At 42.6% G+C, this 19,103-nt stretch overlaps 1 protein-coding gene across 1 annotated transcript in view; it reads left to right on the top strand.

The window, feature by feature from the left end:
• Positions 1-19,103, top strand: part of LOC111873109 (putative fatty acyl-CoA reductase CG5065) — a 42,625-nt gene that overhangs the window by 9,988 nt on the left and 13,534 nt on the right. Inside the window, exons 2-4 of the mRNA XM_023867533.2 lie at positions 14,732-14,945; positions 15,770-16,018; positions 18,052-18,197. Of these exons, the coding sequence (XP_023723301.1) occupies positions 14,736-14,945; positions 15,770-16,018; positions 18,052-18,197 (605 nt within the window). The 5' untranslated portion in view covers positions 14,732-14,735. The remainder of the gene's footprint in view (positions 1-14,731; positions 14,946-15,769; positions 16,019-18,051; positions 18,198-19,103) is intronic.

Raw genomic sequence — 19,103 nt, 5'->3', positions numbered from 1 at the left:
TAGCTATACCCACATTAACAGTAATGATGTAGATGGCCGGCATATATAAAGGGAAATTCTGTATACGTAAAATAAACAGTCTTGGATTGGCGACAATAGTTGGGTCTCCAACTGGGGGCGGGGGGTTAGATGTAAAAGTATCTACCTCTTGCTGTGAAAATACTAGCGTGATACTAAATATCACGCAGGGATTCTGGAGGAGATGAGACACGCACACAAAAACTTTGCGGCAAAATTTCAAGAGAAGAAAGCCGCTAGGAAACGTAGCAGTAGAAGGAAACAGTAGGGCATTGCTAATGAAAATGTGGTTCGCGGATTACTGGAGGCTCATGGCGGTCCACCAGATTGTGCATAGTGTCCTATTGCCCATGTAATATTACATGGCATGTAACAAATGAAATAATTTAATCGAAATAAATTGTGCTGAATCGTTGCGTTAACAAGTTTACTTTCAATAGGTAAGTAGAAGAAAAAAAGGTTTTATGAAAACTTCAACTGTAATTCTTTCCCTTAGTTACAGAAAAAGGCGCAATTACTCGTTTTTTACGAATAAGGGGATTGTGTGACAGAGAAGTAGTCCGCGCATGAGCCGGCCGTCAATTCACCGGTCCGCAGTTGCCGGAATTCTGAGGAACACTGTTAAGGAAAAGTGAACTGGATTGAGCTAGCCAGGGATATGACAAAATGCAGGCGTTTCTGAAAACGTTAAAACACTCCCGAGTTCCATGTCAGCTGTATCGAAGTTACTACACGAAATTAGTTATTGACATCAACGTCAGCAGACTGAATTCTAACGTGAAGACAAATCAACTCTGGCCCTTATTGACGGTGCTGTCCAAGTGCATCAGGAGCTGAAGCAGTGGCGGTTCCGGGCGTGGCACCTGAAGGGAATAAGGTCACAACAAGATCGACCAGTTAAGAACTTGCCTTTAAATGGAAAAGATCATCACTGATTTTTATAAATGCATAACCAACTACGAACTGCAAACAAAGGTCGAAAGTTAAGTTTGTTAATTTCTTGAATAGAGGAGATGGGAACAGCAAGAAATTCTACATGAAACCTGTTATTTCTGCCTCACTCCTCAATCCAACTCATTCTTAGCACACATTTCGTTAATTTTCTTGTAAAAGTGTTTTTAGATTAACGAACTAATTAACCTCTTCACCTATTAAGAGGTCAGAAACTAGATGACGTAGGAGGCAAGATTTTATACACTCGTTTCGCAGCCAGATTCTGCTTGCTACTGCCTTGGAATGTATTTCGACCTTGAAGACGAATGCTGCATGTACCTCAAAACTTTGGGCTGTCTCCGAACTTGTCGGCTTTACATCTCAGAAGACCGTACCGTCGGAACCCCGAATCTGTAAAGGTACTTGAACGCAGAAAGCTTGTCAATTTATAAATGCAAAAGAAGAGATTTTGGGTCTTTTCTATGCACAAAATATCTTGATTATGAATAGTGGCCCCTTTGTTTCGTATTATTTAGACGTTTGTCGACACCATTGAAAGAAACCTCTAGTCTCGCCTGTCAGCACTTAGATTCCATCTATGTATTATCAGTAACATAAATTAAATCTTATCTTTGAAATAATGTAACAGAAGAAAACAATTTCACCAAAATCTCAGCGTGGGAAGAAATAGAGAAATCCGCAGCATCCCTAGGGTTCCTGATCTAGACTGTATATAAACAAGAAATAACTAGAGCAAATAGAAGGAGACATGTGGAACAAGTACCTGCCCTAAGTCCTTTTTACTCAAATATGACCTCATTATAATCTAATGTTCATATCTGTACGAAGACGCATACAAACCAAGTAAACAAACGTTACGTGTACATGACCCTATTACACTTAAGGACAAAACACATTAAATCAACCTATTTTCTAGATTACATAATCAATATTTTCAATGTGAACAATCTTTATAACTGAAAGTGAAGAAAGTCGTCTTCTGGGTTTAGGCACCGTGTATTCTTCGTTTTGGCCGACGTTTCGGAGGAACGTAGCGCCTCCATCTTCAGAGCAGCTACTGCTCTCCGCATTCCAAGCCATTCAACTGCTCTGAAGATGGAGGCGCTACGTTCCTCCGAAACGTCGGCCAAAACGAAGAATACACGGTGCCTAAACCCAGAAGACGACTTTCTTCATTGTCATCGCCGTGAAAACCTCAAAACTTACACAATCTTTATAACTGTTCATATTTAAAATATTTATTAATGTAATCTCGAATATAGGAAAATTTAATATGGGGAATAAAGAGGAGCTGGGATAGCGCAGTCGGTATAGCGACTGACTACGGGCTGTACGGCCGAGAGGTCTGAGTTCGAGTCCCGGTAGGGTCAAGATGTTTCTTTTCTCCACGTCGTCGGCTCTGGGATTCACACAACCTCCTATTCAATGGGTATCTGGGGCTCTTTCCCGGGTGTAAAGCGGCCGTTGGGTGAAACAGACCACACACCTCCAGCTAGTGCCGATGTCAAAAAAATGTGGATCTATAAATCCACTCCCCCATACGCCTTCATGGCGTAGTGCTTAATTAGTTAAGCACAGGAACAGCTTTACCTTTATAATCACGAAGATTATATGAGAGTAAACATATTCCAATACATAAAATTCATACTGTGTTAATAATAAAAGTTAATTTGCTGCCAATAACGTGCGTTAGCATGCAGAATTAACGCAGCGTGTGTTATGCACCCTGTGATTCATGTCGAACACTGCGTAAGCAGTATTGGCAATTGCATGTTGCTCTAGGGGAGAGTAAGAGTTAGTTTGTCTATAAGAAAAGAGATCCTGTCACGGTGGCCGAGCGGTCTAAGGCATGTACTGTCTTCGCTCGCTTGGAAACCGGGATCGTGGGTTCGAATCCCACTCAATTCATGGATGTTTAGTTTGTGTGTGTGTGTGTGTGTGTGTGCGCGCGTTTTTCTGGGTTTGTGTACAGGTAGAGGCCTTGCGACGAGCTGATCACCCGCCCAAGGAGTCCTACCGAATGTGTAAGATCTAGAAAAACAGAAGTGAAGGGAGAAGTTCATGGAGGTAGGCCTAGGCCCACTGGGGCTGCAGTGCCAAGGAGGGAAAAAATAGAGAAGAAAAGAGAAGAGACTCAAGGCATTCAAACACTGTCAGCTGGAAACGTGTGTTCAGTGGACGTGACTAATTTATAACACATATGAGACGGAATCACATTTTTATTACTGCTTTCAAAGTTAGTTAGATTTTGGTGTTCAAAAGAAAGCGAAAACATATTCATTACAAAGCTGGACCTACGGTATAGGGTCGGGTTTAAGTTGTCCCGGGGTCTCCACATAACAGAAACAGAATCAGCAGGTTTTGCTGAGACCTCTGCTTCTATTAAATCTTGGAAAGTTAGGGACACAAAGAAAATTGTCGTAAACTAAATTAATTGTTACTGATAGGGGCCTCCACATTTTGATCGCCCCGGGGCCCCCACAACTGTCAATCAAACTATGGGTAGTGCGAATGAGGGGGGGGGGGGAGAGACACACAGGATCTTGCACTTTTGGGAACTTCGAAAATTAATTTAATGAAACAGCCAATAACTTCTTTTTTGTGCCGTCATAGATTTCAGTAACAAAATTATATATTAGTCCTCTGAATTCTACTTAATAAAGCAATTCTCGTTTAATTGAAATCTGAACTACAGCTATCTGTTTTTCTGTCACTGTTAATTTTAACACATCTTAATTACCATAAGCTTTCAAGAGGTATGTACGTCTGTACGTTTGTGTGGATATGCCTCTCGCTAGCACCAAAACGGCTGAGCAGATGTCGCCCACATTCATTATCTAGGATTTCATTCGGCGAACGCCGGCGACCGACGAATATAAATGTTTTAACTCCAAAATTAGAGGCCTTTTACATGGCTCTCCCCCAAAACAACAAAAATGTAGTTGTATCTACGAGTAAAACGACAGTAACTATTTGCATTAAATTTCAATAATTTATGGACATCATCACCCTGAAAAAAACTGCAAATTTGGTATCTCCGGGAAAATAAAGGCACGGCCACCAGTGAACCCAAATTCATGTATGATAAAGTGTGTGCAATGTCTTTGCTTCGATTCTTTTTATCTTTTCTTTGAAATTTCCATCCACTATTTTACTGTTAATTTATTTCGCTTATCCTCTTATATCTGTAATTTATTTCCTGAATTTCACACTGTCATTTAGTCACCTGCAAAGAAAATAGTGTTTACACATTTATATATAAATATACACTCTGTATTGAACAAAGTTGGTGGCAGTGGACGCCTTCACGAACGGTACAGTTAATGGATGTAGATAAATATATTTTTGAGTTATTTTCATTCCTATTTATTATCTTTGCATACATCTGAATTCTTGCAAGTAATGGAAGCTTCCTTACAGCAGGATAGTGGCCTGCCTGTCGTTGGCTGCTGTCTTCAAGTCTCCAGACAGCCTTCCACATCGGATTCAAATCTCGAAAACCAATAAACATAAAACTGAAGAGTTCTATCTTATGGGATACAACACCGTGTAGTCCGTTGAAAGTCAACCTACGTTTCGGAGGAACATGTCGTCTCCATCTTCAGAGTTGAAGAATAAATTAAGCAAGAAACGAGAGTGAAACAGCTGGCAAGCAGACTACATGACGGTTATATCCCCAAAGATAGAACTCTTCATAACTACCGATGTGAAAGCCTCAAATTCTTCTTCTTCTTCAGTGGACACTACAGTCCATGATGAACATTGACGCCTTTTACGATTGCTTTTCATTGGTCCAGATCTGTGACTTTCGTCTCCAATGTTATCGCCCATTGACTTGAAATCTTCTTCAAATGAATCCGGCCACCTAAGAGCATGTCTGCCTATGCGTTAAGCGCCCTCTGGTTTCTTGTACAAGGAGACAACGTTCCTGTATTCTAAAAAGGCATCCCAGCCATTTCAACCGCCTTACTTAATCAAATCTTAAAAAATACAAATCTATTCAGAACACCAGTTTAATCATTTACAATTCTCAATAGCCCATCAGTTACAATATATTTAATTGAAAGAAAATATGCTTTGGCTCATATGGACTGCAATGATTCCAGTAACTAAGATCGCAAATAAATGAACAATTCAGGGGAGAGCATGCGGGCGGAAAAGTCATAACCTCCCCACTGTGTGCTAAACATACGAAATTCGCAAAAAAACAGTGCACAGATGAGAATTATTTCTTCTGTTAATGATACATGGATTGGCTACAAGGCCGCTCAGCAACCGCTGCCACAATGTCAGCAGCAGTACATAACACAGTCGATGCAATAATTACGTCAGCATTCATTTGTTCATCACTGATTACAACACAGAGAAAGCGATGTTGGCCTGGTGGCCACTGTAAAGGAAATGGATCAGATATTCACCTGACTGCGCCAGGTCGCTTGAAATCCTTGTACAAATATACTAGGTGCTTCAGACTTTCCGATTTGGGGCTGAACAGTAGCGATTTTGAGAGCTGTCCCGCCTGTATGCACGGGGAAGGGGGGGGGTCACACATTTCGGTCGCTTCTCAAAACGTTTGGAATGCATGAACAAAAGAAGCCAATTTTTCCTGCGTTTATTATTTAGTATGTTTAATTTCGCTTTGTGAAAGCCACCACTGGGAAGACCAAGGCGTAGGTGAGTGAACAATATTAAAATGTAAGATTTGAGGCTTTCACGGCGGTGACTATGAAGAAAGAAGTCTTCTGGGATTTGGCACCGTGTATATGTGGTGTTAACCGACGATTCGGAGGAACGTATCGCCTCCATCTTCAGGGTAGAAGGAAAAATATAAGAAATCCGCAAGCGAAGAGACCGTGAGAACCGGTAAAAGCAGTCTGCATACACGCTCACTTCATTCTAAAAGACGCCCACTGTTTATGCGCCGTGACCTGGAACACGCGCAGTCCGTTCCGTGTCCCAGTCTCATGTGTTTGCAAAAGAAGACAAGAAGAAGGAAGCTGCAAAATTAAAATGCATTGGACGGCAGTAATTACAGTTATTGATCAAGACTGAGAGGAAGCCTTTGTCCGTGACCTACTACATCTATCTCCTCAAATAAACCTCCGTAGATCTATACTTCCGTTTCGATTAAAATCAATTAAATAATGCTCAAAAGCATTCTTGGTCAATATCAATATTACCTACCTACCTACCACTCGGCGCTACAACCCTGGGTGTGCCTTGGTCTCCCTTACAACCAGTGCGTGCTGCCATAGGAATGGACCCACGCATGATGACCCGAGGTTGGTTGTTGAACAAAATTCTTTTTACATGATGAGGTTGTTAGCCTCGTGCCCAACCCCCAGCCTGGAGGACCAGGGTATCTATCTTAGTCTGGACTATCTTTTGACTTTTCCGGCATGGGTGACCCTATCGGTAGTTAAACTACCGCCGGCATAGCTCTGCAGGTCACAGAGTCACGCAAGCCACGACCACGACAAGGTGGAGACACACCTTTGAGGGGAATATGAATATTACAAATGTCTTTTAACGGAAACTCTTCATTGAATATCCAATTAAAAATAAAAATTCCTTCTCTGTCTCATTTTACTTTAAACACCTAAACAACGGTACTAAAATCACCAAACACTTCACTAAAATGTCCACTGATCATAGCAGTTAGCTTCTTAACAAGGGGTATATTTAATGACGAGCACATTCTCTCATTTTTCGTTCGTTACTTTAAGAGAGCTGTGTTAAGATCGTCGGCTGGGGGGCAATCGCAACCGAGGTGTAGTAGTTACATATATTCCCAGTTCATTCATAATAATCTTTTCACTAGACGCTGTGTAAACTATGAACTTAGAAATTAGATATACGTAGTAAAACAAATCAAGAGAAAGATTCGCTATATATTCTGAAATCTCAGCGTAAATCTTTCCACGCTGATTTTCATTCTCCAGAATGTCTTTTTTATATATTTCCAATATAACATAGAAATAACTTCTTTTCATGAAATTCCACAGCTCGAAGTGGTCAATAAAATTACTTTTCTTTCGCTGATATTTTTTAATTAAAAAGTATTTATGTTACAGGTGACAGATATACTTAGGTTAGGAAATATAGTAGTAGAATGGAAAAAGTCTGATAACTGTTTTAATATTCCGTGAAATGCGCATTCAAGTGTTAAAAAAATTCTCGTCAGCACTATTTTTCGGTTGTTATATATTGTACATATGTGAGGCAATGTAATGAAATATGGCCCTGCTGAAGTATGACAGTACACACAGCTTTTCTGCTCTGCTTGAAGATACGCTAAAAATTTGCTTCTAGGAAGAAGATTCATTTGCACAAAGCGCTAGTTTCACAAAAGCCGGCCAATATCTTCTTACTGAAACATGAAGGGCTATCGGAAACAGAATTCAGGGGTTTTATCTTCTCTGCCTTCCAGTAGTTTGCAATATTATATAGGGCTCACACGTGCCCGTAATATTCCTCACTGAATGATTAATTAATGGACTGCCCAAAAAATATCTCGGTCGAGAGCGTGACTCTCCTGCTACCCATTTTGAGAATCTGGACTAGATTTACTGCTTGCAGACTCTTTATTTGCTGCAGTTTTCGTGATCTTCTTCCGATATTTCCAGATGAATGCCCTGCTAAAACCTGAAAAAAAAAACCCTCTCTTCTTCCCACTTAACTTCCATGGCCACCTTCTGATCTAATCTGACGTTACAAAACCTACGCATTTGAAGCAGATGGTCAAGGAATCAGCAAGTAACTAGTTAACTAATTACGAGGGCCGCGCCATAGCTCAAGCGGTTAGTCGCTGGCTTCCCACCGCGGCGGCCTGGTCTGGTGAAGTAGGATTTGTGGTGGACAAAGTAGCGCTGGGGTAGGTTTTCCCCGAGTACTTCGGCTTCCCCTGCCAATCTTCATTCCACCAATTGCTCCACAATCACCCTCACCTATCATCTGGGGCTGGTAAAATAGGCCAGAAGTGGCCGCAGTACAAGGGACTTAGTCCCACCCCACTAGCAATAAAAAAATACCCTTAAAACTGCAGGCTCAATAACACGAAAAAAATATTCTAGAACATTTTCTAAATTATATTGACAACATTTAATTTTGGTCGTAAGTGAAGAGTAGTGGATTTTATGTTTCGCCATGTCCTTAATAAGCATATATATATATATTTAGAGCGAAAGCAATCAATCACGGAGAACAGCCTAAACAACTTCAGAATTTTCACGTTTGTGTTTCCGGATATAAAACCTGTTCACTGTTCACCGCCACTTTCCCAAAGCTTTCACTGCTTTGAATATATTGCGTCTGAAGTTCAAGTAGTATCGTCATCCTTGTATAACCCCAGGGCCTGCCAGATACATTTTTCAAGGTGAACTGCCATTGTACAAGAAGAGGTAAATAAATTCTAATCGTATTTCTGTAAATACCAAACATAATGTACATTTCGGACAAATGTGTAGGCACTGATGAAAGGCACACTTCATATTAATAAAATCTAAAGGCTTGTGACGATGGTACAGTGGTACGAATACGTGTACTATGTTTTCGAACATTATTCATTGTCCTATCTGTATATAAAAACACAGTCCTGTTTATTTTTTTTAATACGACGTTTCGGAGACTGGATTCTGTCTCCGTCTTCAGGTAAAACCCACTCAGTTGGGCCCAATCTCTGGAGATATGAACTAGTTCTATCAATTTGGCCCAACTGAGTGGGTTAGATATAATCCAGTCTCCGAAACGTGTTCTGAAAAATAAAGAGGACGATGCTTTTAGATAAGGACTTGACGATGAATGATGTCCAAAAATGTAATATTTGCACATTCAAGTTATGTATTCTTTCACACTGCTTGTTGTTTTCAAGATAAACGTGTTCACTTATTAAAATGTACAATAGTATATAGGCAATACGAGATGGACCTACCTATAATATGATATGCGGACTTTTCCAGCCTGTTCAAAGTGTGAATATATTAAATAATTTTATCATATGCAAAGCAAAATTCCTTTCCGTTGTTTTTTTTTTCTTGGCACTACAGCCCCAGTGGGCTTAGGCCTACCTCCATGAACTTCTCCGTTCACTTCGGTTTTTCTAAATCTTAAACATACGGTAGGACTCCTTGGGCGAGTGATCAGCTTGTCGCAAGGCCTCTACCTGTAGATAAACACAGAAAAACGCACACAAACATCCATGCCCTGAGTGGGATTCGAACCCACGATCTCGGCTTCCGAGAGAGCGAAGAGAGTGCATGCCTTAGACCGCTCGGCTACCGTGACCGGCTCCGTTGTTTTCTACTGTTGTGAAATGTGCTCTCTTACTCTGGGAGAAATTTTGAAACTAAGGTTGTCTGACAAGGAGTGCTCAGGAAAAAGTAGTTCAAAGAAGGATGTGATATGTGGGAACATTCCTGCATTAGGCAAGGAAGAACCTCGAGATTTATACACATCATCTAGTGGGCCTATTGTTTTGTACTGAAACTAAGAAAATTGTTATGGGCTGGGTGTGTTGCTGGGATTCGAGAAAGAAGGCGGTCGTACTTAATTCTGTTACAAAACGGCCATCTGGAAGACGAATAAAGGGATCCGAGAATAAAGTTAACATATTCTGCATCTTACAGAAGTGGCTTGTGAGATGAATGGACCGACCTGCCTCAGGATTGAGTCAACTAGTGGACATCGATATGTATCGGTGTTTGACCACCGGGGTATACTAAGAGAGAACGAATATACAGTGCATTATTTGAATTATTATTTGTGATTTCATGAGAAATTTTATTTGACCGCAGTCACTTTATAATTATTTTAATGTCAGCTTCTACCTTACCATGGTGAAGACCAACTCTCGCCTACTTATGGTATATGCTAACATTGAAATATCCTTAAATAGCTTGACCTTGTAGTTACTCGAAGCAAGAATCAAACATAGGTACCAGGTATTTGTTGCCTCGATAAAAATCGCTTGTAGGCCTATAGGCAAGACTACGAATTTAACCAGAAGTCTGCTAGCACAATGGAAAATTAACAGCAAATGCATGCTTGGTGAAAAAAGTGGCCAACATCGCAGAAAGTTAGCGGAAATGAGTCCACATTACACGCGATCTTAGTTAGAAATGTGACTGCATGTCCTGTTCTGGTAACGTGACTCTAGCTGCAGGTAGCATTCTCAAGAAGAGTTGACACTGCAATATGGTCGGTTCGTAGGTTATTTAAGGTTGCTGTATCGTATTCAGAAATTATGCAGGACCAGCTGTGAAATACACATGAGGGGGTTTTAATAAGGCAAAAAGGTAACTCATAACCTATTTCTTGGCGAACTGAATGTCTCGGTCTAGCAGGAAGCAGTCTCAGTATATATCAGGTTTCGGTTTTCAATCTTGATCAAAATACTGGATTTTTTTATGAAGGGCTTTAGTTGGTTTTCCTCAGTCTTTTCAGATAAAATGTGAAGTTATGCTTGTACGTAACTATGTAATTAAGCGCCATACCATGAAGACGTATGGAGGGGTGGAAGTACAGCTCCGCATCTCTTGACCTCGGCAAGAGATGGAGGTGAGAGGGCAGCTTCACACACCCGCAACTTTATCCTTCCGGAAAACAGCCCCCGTATACGTTAGATAGGAGAATGGGTGGGCCCTAGAGCCGGTATGGTTTTTATGGAAAAACGAGAAATTTCTATCCTTTGCCGAGAATCGAACCCCAGTCGTCCAGCCCGTAACCTAGTTGCTTTCCAGAATAATGCATATTTCTCATCTCCCAGTAAGTTCTATACATGCCGCCTATCTAATCTATTATTGGGGCACGCGGTAGCGTAGCTGGTTGAGGCACTATGCTACAAGCCGGAAGTTGCAGTTTCAAGTCCCGATGAGGTCATTGAATTTTTTTTAATTGATCCAATCCTTCCAGCCGCACTATGGCCCTCGGCTCGACTCAGCCTCTAACAGAAATGAGTACCAGGAATTAATTAAATAATTTTCCTGGGGAGTAAAGCGCGGCCGGCGCGTAAGGCTGACAACCTTACCGCCATGTTTGAGCCGATTGTCTAGATAATGTGAGACCCTCAACGTCTCACAACCCTAAGGGCCTTCAAGGCCTGGTACAGGGATAGCTTTACTTTACTTTATTTTACATTTTATCTAATCTATTATTATTAATCTCCTTAACTATACCAAGAGAACTGTACAATTTCTGAACTTGGTAATTTTTTCCCCCTTGGCACTACAGCCCCAGTGGACCTAGGCCTACCTTCATGAACTCCTCCGTTCACTTCGGTTTTTCTAGATCTTACACATTCGGTAGGACCCCTTGGGCGGGTGATCAGCTCGTCGCAAGGCCTCTACCTGTACACAAACAGAGAAAAACGCACACACACAAACCAAACATCCATGCCCTGAGTGGGATTCGAACCCACGATCCCGGTTTCCAAGTACATGCCTTAGACAGCTCGGCTACTGTGACCGAACTCGGTAATTATATCTATGTAATTTTCTTCAGCCTCTCCTTCTAAGTTTCAGATATTCTTATCAGCAGTTTCTTCTCAGATAGTCTCCTTATAAATATAGCTGCTACGTTTTGCATATACACCAGGCTGACCAGATGTACGGCACAGTGTGACGAAAATATAAACTCGTGTGTCTTATTTAAATTCTGCGGCACGAGAAAGCGAATGCGAACGTACAAGGCGCTGAAAACATGCCAGCTACACGCAACACCAATCGAGTTTGTGTATTTGTTCGTGATGAAGATGAGTAAAATGTTGGACACTTAGACAGAACGTGGTTAACTCGGCTTCTCCCCCTCCCAAAGACATGTTTAAATAAGAAACAAGCTCTCCGAGACGTGTGCATGTCTAGTTTATAGGTTTCCACGAAATTACGTACAAGCTACCATATTGACGTGTTACCAGAATGAAGGACATGTGTTCTATTCTGTCTGCCACAGAACTCCACACAATTTAGAATACCAAGTTTTCAGTATTTATTTATTTATCTATGGCTCTGTCTACAACCCTTTGTTGGGCCTGGGTCGCTTTTTCAGTTTTTGATCTTTTACATAGACGGTAGGACTCATTGGATGGGGGATCAGCCCGTCCAAGGCTGCTACCTACACACAGGACAGCACAAGCACAGAACGAACGCACACACAAACATCCATGCCTTGAGCGGGATTCGAACCCATGATCCCAGTGTTCGAGCGGGCGAAGACAATTCATGCCACAGACCGCGCGGCCACTGTGATCGGAAAGCTTTCAGTATTTTTTTTTCTTGGCACTACAGCCCCGGTGGGCCTAGGCCTACCTCCATGAACTTCTCCGTTCACTTCGGTTTTTCTAGATCTTACACATTCGGTAGGACTCCTTGGGCGGGTGATCAGCTCGTCGCAAGGCCTCTACCTGTACACAAACACAGAAAAACGCACACACACANATTACAAACGTATAATTTGTATTCTGCCGGTCACGGTAGCCGAGCGGTCTAAGGCATGCACTGTCTTCCCTCGCTTGGAAACCGGGATCGAGGGTTCGAATCCCACTCAAGGCATGGATGTTTAGTTTGTACGTTTGCATTTTTCTGTGTTTATGTACAGGTAGAGGCCTTGCGACGAGCTGATCACCCGCCCAAGGAGTCCTACCGAATGTGTAAGATCTAGAAAAACCGAAGTGAACGGAGAAGTTCATGGAGGTAGGCCTAGGCCCACTGGGGCTGTAGTGCCAAGAAAAAAAAATTGTATTCGATGGACTAATAATTTTACTCAGTGCCATAATATATGACTTCAAGTTATTCAGCTAATGAAGGAATATTCTGTCGTTGAGTAATTCGAAGTTTCATCACCGTCACCACAAAAAGTCTGCTGTTTGGCTCCTCTCCGAATAGGTTAGCATATCGTAATGATTATATGCTAAGATCTGAAGTTTTATGCAGGATGAGTATGCTGAAATCTTCTCTGGCGATCAGCCTTGTGAGTGTTCAGATGAAATCCAATGTATCCACCCTGATTATGGAGATGATGGAACTACCTGGTTTATTGAAGATTTGAGGTTTCACAGCGATGACTATGAAAAAAGTCGTCTTGTGGGATGTGGCGCCGTTTAGACATTGTGTTAACCGACGTTTTGGAGTAAAGTATCACCTCCATCTCGCTACAGTCTGCAGCCACCTGTTCACACTGGTTCATCGCTCGCGGATATCTTATACCCTGAAGATGGAGGCGATATTTACCTCCGAAACGTGGGTTAACACAATTTCTACACGGCGCCACATCTGGCATCTGGATTATTGGTTTTTATCTCAACAATGACAGGGCTGGTCGCCTGAAATATTTAACCCATGTTCGTTATAACATTGGCTAACTTACAGAATAGAGGCAAGTTATGAAACAAATAAGTAAATGGAAGGATTTCTGTTGGAAAACCCTCAAGAGAGGAGATTTCTTATGAAAGTAGGCATGGAGCAGTAAATAAAGTTCAGTTGGATCTTGATGAAAGATTATGTTACACTACTCGTATGAACTGAATTTGCATTCTTCAACTAGTGGAGTATTGTTAAGACTGATTAAAAGAAGTAAAAACCTAACTAAATTTGAAAGGGGAAGATAGAAAAGTCTATGAGAGCCAGATTGAGATGTGTGGACTGAATCCAACGAGCAGAGGACTGGATTCAATGACAGAATTTCCTTAACACGGTGCTGAATATCTGAATTTCATACAAGCAGGGAAATTCTGCAGAGCTGAGCTAGTAGAAACTTTCCAGAATCGATTGCATATAGTCTGGGCTACTGATTGTGTTGCTAAACAAACAATGTGAAAAAGGTAAAGTTGTGCCTGTAACAGGCCGTGGAGGCCCATAGGGATGTGAGAGGTTGAGGCTCCCACATTTTCTAGACAATCGGCTCTCAGATGGCGGTAAGGTTGTCAGCCCTACGCGCCGGCCGCCCTTTACCCCCCAGGAGGATTCCTGGTACTCATTTTTGTTAGAGGTTGAGTCGACCCCAGGGTCATAGTGCGGGTGGAAGAATTAGGTAAATTGAAAAAATCCACCTCATCGGGACTCGAACACGCGATCTTCCAGCTTGTAGCATAGTGCCTCAACCAACTACGCTACCGTCTGCCCCTAAACAAACAATATATACATAAAGAAATAAATCTTCTGGGATGTGGGGCCGTGTTGACCGACGTTTCGGAGGAACGTATCGCCTCCATCTTCAGTGTGATCTTCATCTTCACCGCCGTGGAAACCTCAAATCTTACATAATATATACATACATACATAAAAGAACGCAAGTTTTTAAGAACAGTCTTCCCTAGGGAGTTGATGAATGAAATAGCTAAATAAAAATACATTGTTGAACATTTGTAAATATGATATCAGTTTACTGGTGAGTTAGCTTTATATTAAGTGAGTTAATGAACTTGTCAGTGAGGTACATGGGCGTACCATAGTTCAAGGGGATCTCCGACTTCCGAACGCGAACCCAGTATTGTGGGGGCTGTTGTAGGTTTTCTCTCGGTATTTTGGTTTCGTATGTCAATTCTCATTCCATCCTCTGCTCCATATTCATCTGTCATCCGGGGCTGATAAAATGGGTCCACTAGTGGCCTATGTGGCTTGTGGACCCAGTTTCACTCAACCCCCTACCCAACAAACTCTTTACGTCCTTGTCTGCTGACAAAGCTATCTATATGGTTAGTTGGTTACTGAATTAATAGTGGGAATGCCAGTTAGGTGTATAATTAAGTTAATTGGCAATTTTCTTGCAGGAAAATGGCGGACTCGGGCAACAGGAGCAGCCCGATAGCGGAGTGGTTCAGGGGTCGGAGCCTCCTGGTGACTGGGGCCACTGGGTTTATGGGAAAGGTGTTGGTGGAGAAGCTGCTGCGGTCATGCCCAGACATCGCAACCATATACTTGCTGATGAGACCCAAGAGGGGTAACGACGTGCGCATGCGTCTGGACGAACTACTTAGTGCCACGGTAAAGCGTCCATCCTATTGTATCTAAGTAAAAAGTAGAGTAAGTCCTTGTGTCTTAACACAACGCCATGCGTATATCAGCGTCGCAGGTAGAAAACTCCAAGCAGTCTACAGAGGGGACTGGTGGAACAGTAACATTTTTGGAGACACCTGGCAATAACCTCAGCGGGGTTAACGACTTTTCTGACTGACATTTTTGAGAGCCCCTTCAGGAGGTATTGGATTAGTGTAATAAGGAAGAAACACCTATTTGCAAGTACCTATGACCTATGTCTCAGTAAAGCCCTACATATTTTATCGTGGAAATACCGTCGTTAAATAACCGACGACTCAAAAAGTGATTTGGGGATTGCTTCAAGCACAGGCCGTTTCTTTCCCCTAGAAGTAGCTACTCTAGCCACCAAATCAGGTGAACCCATTGCCAGTGTGGATGTGGAGAAGAGAACAATCCTTAGTTCTGATGATAATCGAACCTCAGCTTTCCAGAGACCAACAGTTTTCACTTTCTTTCTCCCTTCATACCTTTTGTTTCATTTTTGTTTCTATTTCCTTCATGTCCGTCTCTTTCCCAACTCCCCATATTTATTTCATTCCTTCCGTTCATCCATATTATCTTATCTTTCTTCGGAATCTCAAACGTTTAATTCATAGATGGCCTGCTGTAGTCCTACTCATTGAAGCAAGAAAATAAGTTAATTCGCAACGTCGGAGATGACTGGGTACTGGTATAAGCTGAATCAGACTTTACGCTGCCTTGTGTTGAAGTACTAACCTACAGCCCAAATGAAACAGCTCGCATACTCTTGCATTTTTATTATTTTGCAGATTTTTGACTGGCTGCGGAAGGAACACCCTGAGGCTCTGAACAAACTGGTACCGGTGTGTGGAGATATAACGCTTCACGAACTGGGGCTTAGTCAGGCCGATCAAAAGATCCTGGCCGATAGTGTGTCCGTCGTTTTCCATTCTGCGGCTACAGTAAAATTTGATGAGGCTCTCAAACTGTCTGTTGGAATGAACATCATGGGCACGAAACGAATTGTCCAACTCTGCCACAAGATGGTGAAACTGGAGGCAAGTTCTGTTAGGTTCTGCCTCTGTGACCAGAGTCTTCACAACTCCGGCACAAGAAACTGACTCTGGAGAGCTTTACCCCTAATTGGGCAGATTCTGGACTTAATTTAGTTATCAGTCCGAAATATTTAGTTTCCTATGATGAATCGACACAGTTCAATCGGTAAGTAACTGTCTGAAGACCAGGGTTTGGTTCCTGTTAGAAGAGGGACTTTTTGTTTGTCACCATTTACAGTGGGCGAAAACTAATATAAAAGCTGTAAATGAAAGGTACTGACAAATTTTGGGCACGAGTTCAACATATCAAAACAAGAAGAAATGTCTAAACCAACATGTGTCCGGAAGCATTTAATTTGTGGGTTACAGCTGAAAGAACACCGTTCAGCAAGAATGCGTGAACATGATATTTTTGTGATTGTTTGGTAGGCCCGCATGTTTTGCCACTTGCGTTTACAGGCAACCACTACCGAGATTTCCTCCTACATGATCTGCCAAACCTACTGGAAGATGAACCAGTGGCAGTAAGAGCACGCATGTGGTACATGCATGCTCGTGCTCCGGCACATTTCAGCCGCACTGTGCGAGATGTTCTCAGTAACATCTATCACGACCGGTGGGTAGGTAGAGGAGGAGCCTCTCCATGGCTTCCCGGCTCTCCAGATTTTAATACTCTATTTTTACTCGTGGGGACACCTAGAGCCCCTTTTTTTATGCAGCTTCTTATGAAAACGAAGAGACACTTCACGATCGCAGGGCGTCTTATTTAAGAACATGGGCAACTTCACCTTCACCATTTAATTAATTTTATTTCAGTGTCACTTTTTATGAATTATGGATTTCGTTGAAAGTTATTTCATCCTTGTTACGTGCACAAACTTCCTACAAATTGATCATCTTAGTAACGCGCCATTAATAATGACTTTCATACATAGTGACATAGCGACCAGGCTAAGAGCTGGAGGACCATGGAGTCGAGGTTCGATTTCCGATATGAGAAAGAATTTTTTTCTTTTCATCGTAACGATTTCTTCTCTGGGACCCACTCACCCTCCAACACAATGAGTACTGCGGACTAATTCCTCGGGGGTAAAATGGCAGGGTCGTGAAGCTAACCGCTCACCTCCAACCAGTGCCGAGTTTAAGAAATATGCTGTTATATTTCCACTCCCCTTTATGTCCTCATGTATCGATGTTTGATAAGCCCAGGGATGACTAGAGCAGAGATGGCGCAATCGGTTTAATGTACAGCCGACGGGTCGGAGTCTGAGTCCCGGTAGGATCAAGAATTTTCTCTTCTCCGCGTTGTCCAGACCAGATCTGGGACCCATCTAGCCTCCTATGTAATGTTTACCGGAGGCTCTTCCCCAGGGGTAAAGCGACTGGTGAGTGAAAGTGACTCACTTTCATCTTGCGACGAAGTCAAGAATAGTATACCTATATCACCATTCTCACATACGTCTTCGTGGCGTAGTGCTTAATTAATTAAGCACAGGGACAACTTTACCTTTAATCAGGGACGACTTTACCTTTTACGTGTTAAATGGTGTGCTAGGCATTCCGTAATTATTATGCGAACTGTTATTTAGTTGTAAGATTTAAGGTTTTTACGTCGGTGACTATGAAGAATGCAGTCTTCTGGGATGTGGCGCCGTATAGATCTTGTACTAACCGACGTATCGGACTAAGGTATCGCCTCCATCTTCAGGGTGTAAGAAATTCGCGAGCGATGATAGAGCGTGAGCAGGTGACTGCAGACACGGCGCCACATCCCAGAAGGTGGCAATCTTCATAGTCACCGCCGTGAAAACCTCAAATCTTACAGAGTGTTCCTCTATGGGGATCCAACTCATCGGCACAGTCTGCAGCCACCTGCTCACGCTCTATCATCGCTCGCGAATTTCTTATACCCTGAAGATGGAGGCGATACATTCCTCCGAAACGTAGATTAACACAATATGTACACGGCACCACACCCCAGAAGACGGCATTCTGTTATTTAGTTTCTCATATAACTCATTATTTACCTTTCCCAGGCTCTTGTCCACGTATCCACGGCATATTGCAACTGCAACCGACAGGAAGTGCGAGAACTGGTGTACCCCCCGCCTGCAGACCCAGAGAAGATAATGCAGTGTGTTGAATGGATGGAAGATGACCTCCTGGCGACCATCACACCCAAGCAAGTTGTCTCCCCATTAACTATTCTAGTAGAGCTATAGGCTTTGATGGCCAAGCAGGTACTGTCATCCTATTGGCTATCAACTGAGGGCGTTTGCTATAGCCGGAGTTAATTTTGCATGAATAGACATGGTCGTGGATCCGATGAAACACATCCCGCGCAGTGAAGTTCTTTGAATTTCTTGCCGCACTTTCCAAAGAGAATTCGAATTAGGATCCTTCTGAACCTTCTATCGGTTGGTAGCGCCATAGGAAATGAGGGAACTCGCTCTTGGACTCACTGATCATGTCTCATTTGACTGTCTTGTGACCCATGTGCCGTTGTTTTTTTTTATTGCTAGTGGGGTGGGACTAAGTCCCTTGTACTGCGGCCACTTCTGGCCTACTGTACCAGCCCCAGATGATAGGTGAGGGTGATTGTGGAGCAATTCGTAGAATGAAGATTGGCAGGGGAAACTGAAGTACTCCGAGAAAACCTGCCCCAGCGCCACTTTGCCCACCACAAAACCCACTTGACCAGACCCGGCACCGAACCCGGGCCGCCGCGATGGGAAGCCAGCGACTAACCGCTTGAGCTACGGCGCGGCCCATGTGCCGTTGTTACAACCGAGAAGTACGAGAGGCGTCCGAAGTGCTCAACGAGTACGGAAACAAAAGAAAAACAAAAATAATATTTCTAAAAAATATTTTTTTCTGGATGGTTATCGTTCTGGTGGTCATGAAGTGTTTTGCCTTCTGGGATACAACGCCGTGCCATACACTGAAAGTCAACTGACTGGGCCAGTGCTGCCCAGGTCCCTACACGGACACAAGATGGCGCTACAACACGTGTAGACTGGCTCTCGGATCTATCCATTTCCCATCCTACGGCTACCAGAGATTCTTTCTAAGTTAAATCCGTTGGAGC

This window comes from Cryptotermes secundus, unplaced genomic scaffold (genome assembly GCF_002891405.2).
Source record: "Cryptotermes secundus unplaced genomic scaffold, Csec_1.0 scaffold120, whole genome shotgun sequence".
Lineage (NCBI taxonomy): Eukaryota > Metazoa > Arthropoda > Insecta > Blattodea > Kalotermitidae > Cryptotermes > Cryptotermes secundus.
The sequence above is the reverse complement of the archived record's forward strand: the minus strand, read 5'-3'. Positions and strand labels throughout refer to the sequence as shown.